The sequence below is a fragment of the Penaeus japonicus genome, unplaced genomic scaffold (assembly GCF_977035675.1).
Source record: "Penaeus japonicus unplaced genomic scaffold, GWHDUDI00000001_assembly GWHDUDI00000032, whole genome shotgun sequence".
NCBI lineage: Eukaryota > Metazoa > Arthropoda > Malacostraca > Decapoda > Penaeidae > Penaeus > Penaeus japonicus.
Window position 1 is genome coordinate 25,018,919 of NW_028234434.1, and position 2,500 is coordinate 25,021,418.

General features: G+C 38.3%; 1 protein-coding gene across 4 annotated transcripts in view; it reads right to left on the minus strand.

The window, feature by feature from the left end:
• LOC122250135 (uncharacterized) overlaps window positions 1–116 on the minus strand; it is a 22,985-nt gene extending 22,869 nt beyond the window's left edge. For all 4 annotated transcript variants that reach the window (XM_086556516.1, XM_086556514.1, XM_086556515.1 and 1 more), the window contains exon 1: window positions 28–116. In XM_086556516.1, the coding sequence (XP_086412642.1) occupies window positions 28–90 (63 nt within the window). In that variant the 5' untranslated portion in view covers window positions 91–116. The remainder of the gene's footprint in view (window positions 1–27) is intronic.
• Window positions 117–2,500: the final 2,384 nt, after the last annotated feature.

A 2,500-nucleotide genomic window follows, 5' to 3' on the forward strand; every position in this document is an offset into this window, starting at 1 on the left:
AAAAAACTCCTTCGCAGGACTCCTTACCTGAATCGTTTTGACGAAGCACTTCCTACACACGACACGATGTCCACAAGGATACGTCTGCATCGTGGCTTTTGCGTTGACACAGATCACACACTGCGGGGGAGAGAAAGAGAGAGAGAGAAAGGTGAGAAAGGTGAGGTTTGGGAGGAAAATCGTGGGGTTGGGGTTGGGGGGAGGGGGTGATGAGCTGGTGTTTGGGGGTTTTGAGTTTTGTGATGATTGTGTGATGATGATGGGGGGGGGGGTTGAGTTTTTTTTTTTGTGTGTGATGATTGGGGGTGTTGGTTGTGATGATTATGTGGTGTTTTGTGGTGATGAGGTCGTTGTTTTGGGGTGATGGGCTGGTATTTTGTGATGATTTTTTGTGATTATTTTTTGTATGTGTGATGATGGCGTGATGTTTGTGACGATTTTTTTTGTGTGTTGTGAGATGAAAGGTTGGTGTTTTGTGATGATGCTTATCATGATGTACAATATTTATGATTATTATGTTTTGTTATTTGTTGTTTCTGCGTATGAGGTTTCATTTGTGAGCAGAGAGGAGGAGAGAGAGAGACAGAGAGAAAGAGAGAGAGAGAGAAAGAGAGAGAAAGAAAGAGAGAGAGTGAAAGAGAGAGAGAGAGAGAGACAGAGAGAGAGAGAAAGAGAGAGAGAGAGAGAGAAAGAGAAAGAGAGAGAGAGAGAGAGAAAGAGAAAGAGAGAGAAAGAGAAAGATAGAGAGTGAATGAGAGTGAGTATTTATGTGTGCATTTATGTCCATATAGTTATGTACGAATGCAAGAGCGAGTTTACCATTAAATCAAGAAAAATAAAAAGAAACAACAACAACAACCTTATAAAAAAAAAAACTCGCTCTTTCTAACGTAATATCAAAACATTTCCCGCCATAATTTCTTCTACATTCCTCTAAATATATTAAACAAGTATAAGATATGACGTCTTTGAGGCTGTCATGTTAAAATTTCCCTTTGCTTTTTCTGTGACAAATCCAGAGGTACACAAAGGGTGACGTCACGAGCCCAGTCCACCAATCAATATTACGTTAGCTGCGTCACGCTCAACGCTCGACCAATAGGCTGCAGGGTGACGTCACGGTTAGCACGTACCAATCAATAGAATATTTATGACGTCACTAAAGCTCCATCCTCTGAGACTAAAGTTAACTACGGAAGCTCCTCCCACAATCAATACCCTTCCGTGACGTCAGATGAAATGTAGCCAATGGGAAGTGAGATAAAGGTTGACGTCACAACACGTCACCGTTGCTGTGATTCCTTGCCGGAGCAGAGTAATAAAGAGAAAAACAAAAAACAAAAAAAAAACGAGACGTTGAGATTAACACCTACGTACAAAACACACATCCCCTTCCACACACACACACCTACACACCTAAACACACACACACACACACACACACACAGCGTAATTCCTTGTCGGGAAAAAAAGAAAAAGAAAAATCGAGACATGATGATCAAAGCCTACACACAGACGCAAAAGATTTATATGAATAGACGAGTCAGTATAAAAAACTTGTTCTATCTTAGCTGTTCCCAGAAACAGAACTGAAATATCGCCACAAAAGAATCTATATAAGTACACACTGATCCACACACACACACACACACACACACACAAACAAACAACTACATCAAACCCCTTCGTAAAGACATCAACAAACAAACAAACAAACAAACCCCCCAAAAAAAGAGATACGAACGCAAAGAAATAATAATAAAAAAAAATCAGAATAGTTCTCAAATAAACAAAACAAAACAAAACAAAATAAACCAAAATAAAACAAACCAAACTAACACCCCCCCCCCAAAAAAAAAGAAAAAAAAGAACAGCTGATATCCGCCATTATCTGATGACGTCACAATCAAATTATGGCGCCACGCTTGACGATGAGAAACAAAAGAAACACTAGGAATTTCGGCGCAACGTCAGCATCTGCGTTATCTATTTAATTATTGTTTTTATTTGTTTATCAACTTGTCTATCTATTTATGTATTTGTTTGTTTGTTTGTCTGGTTGTTTATCTGTGGATTTATGTGTTTATTTTCTGAAAATTCATTTATCCATCTTATTTATTTCATCGATAGATTTTTCTGTCTTCTCACATGTTTATCAGTACATTAATTTCTTCAGATATTATCTATTTATTTTTGTCTATATTTATTCATCTAAGAGATGAGGTTAAGAATAAAAAGACAAAAGAAAAAGAAAAGAAAGAAAGAAGAAATAAACAGTAGTAATCAAAAGTGAAGTCTACGCACACACACGCACACACACACACACTCACACACACACACACACACACACACACACAACTAGAGCAACACAACAATCAGCAAAACCTTCATAATTTCCCCCCAGACTTGCAACGAACGCCCACACTCGGTTTCAAATATTGCAACATGCTCATCTCTCGGATATGATAGAGCAACTTCATGTGTTTTGTGCAACAAGCTT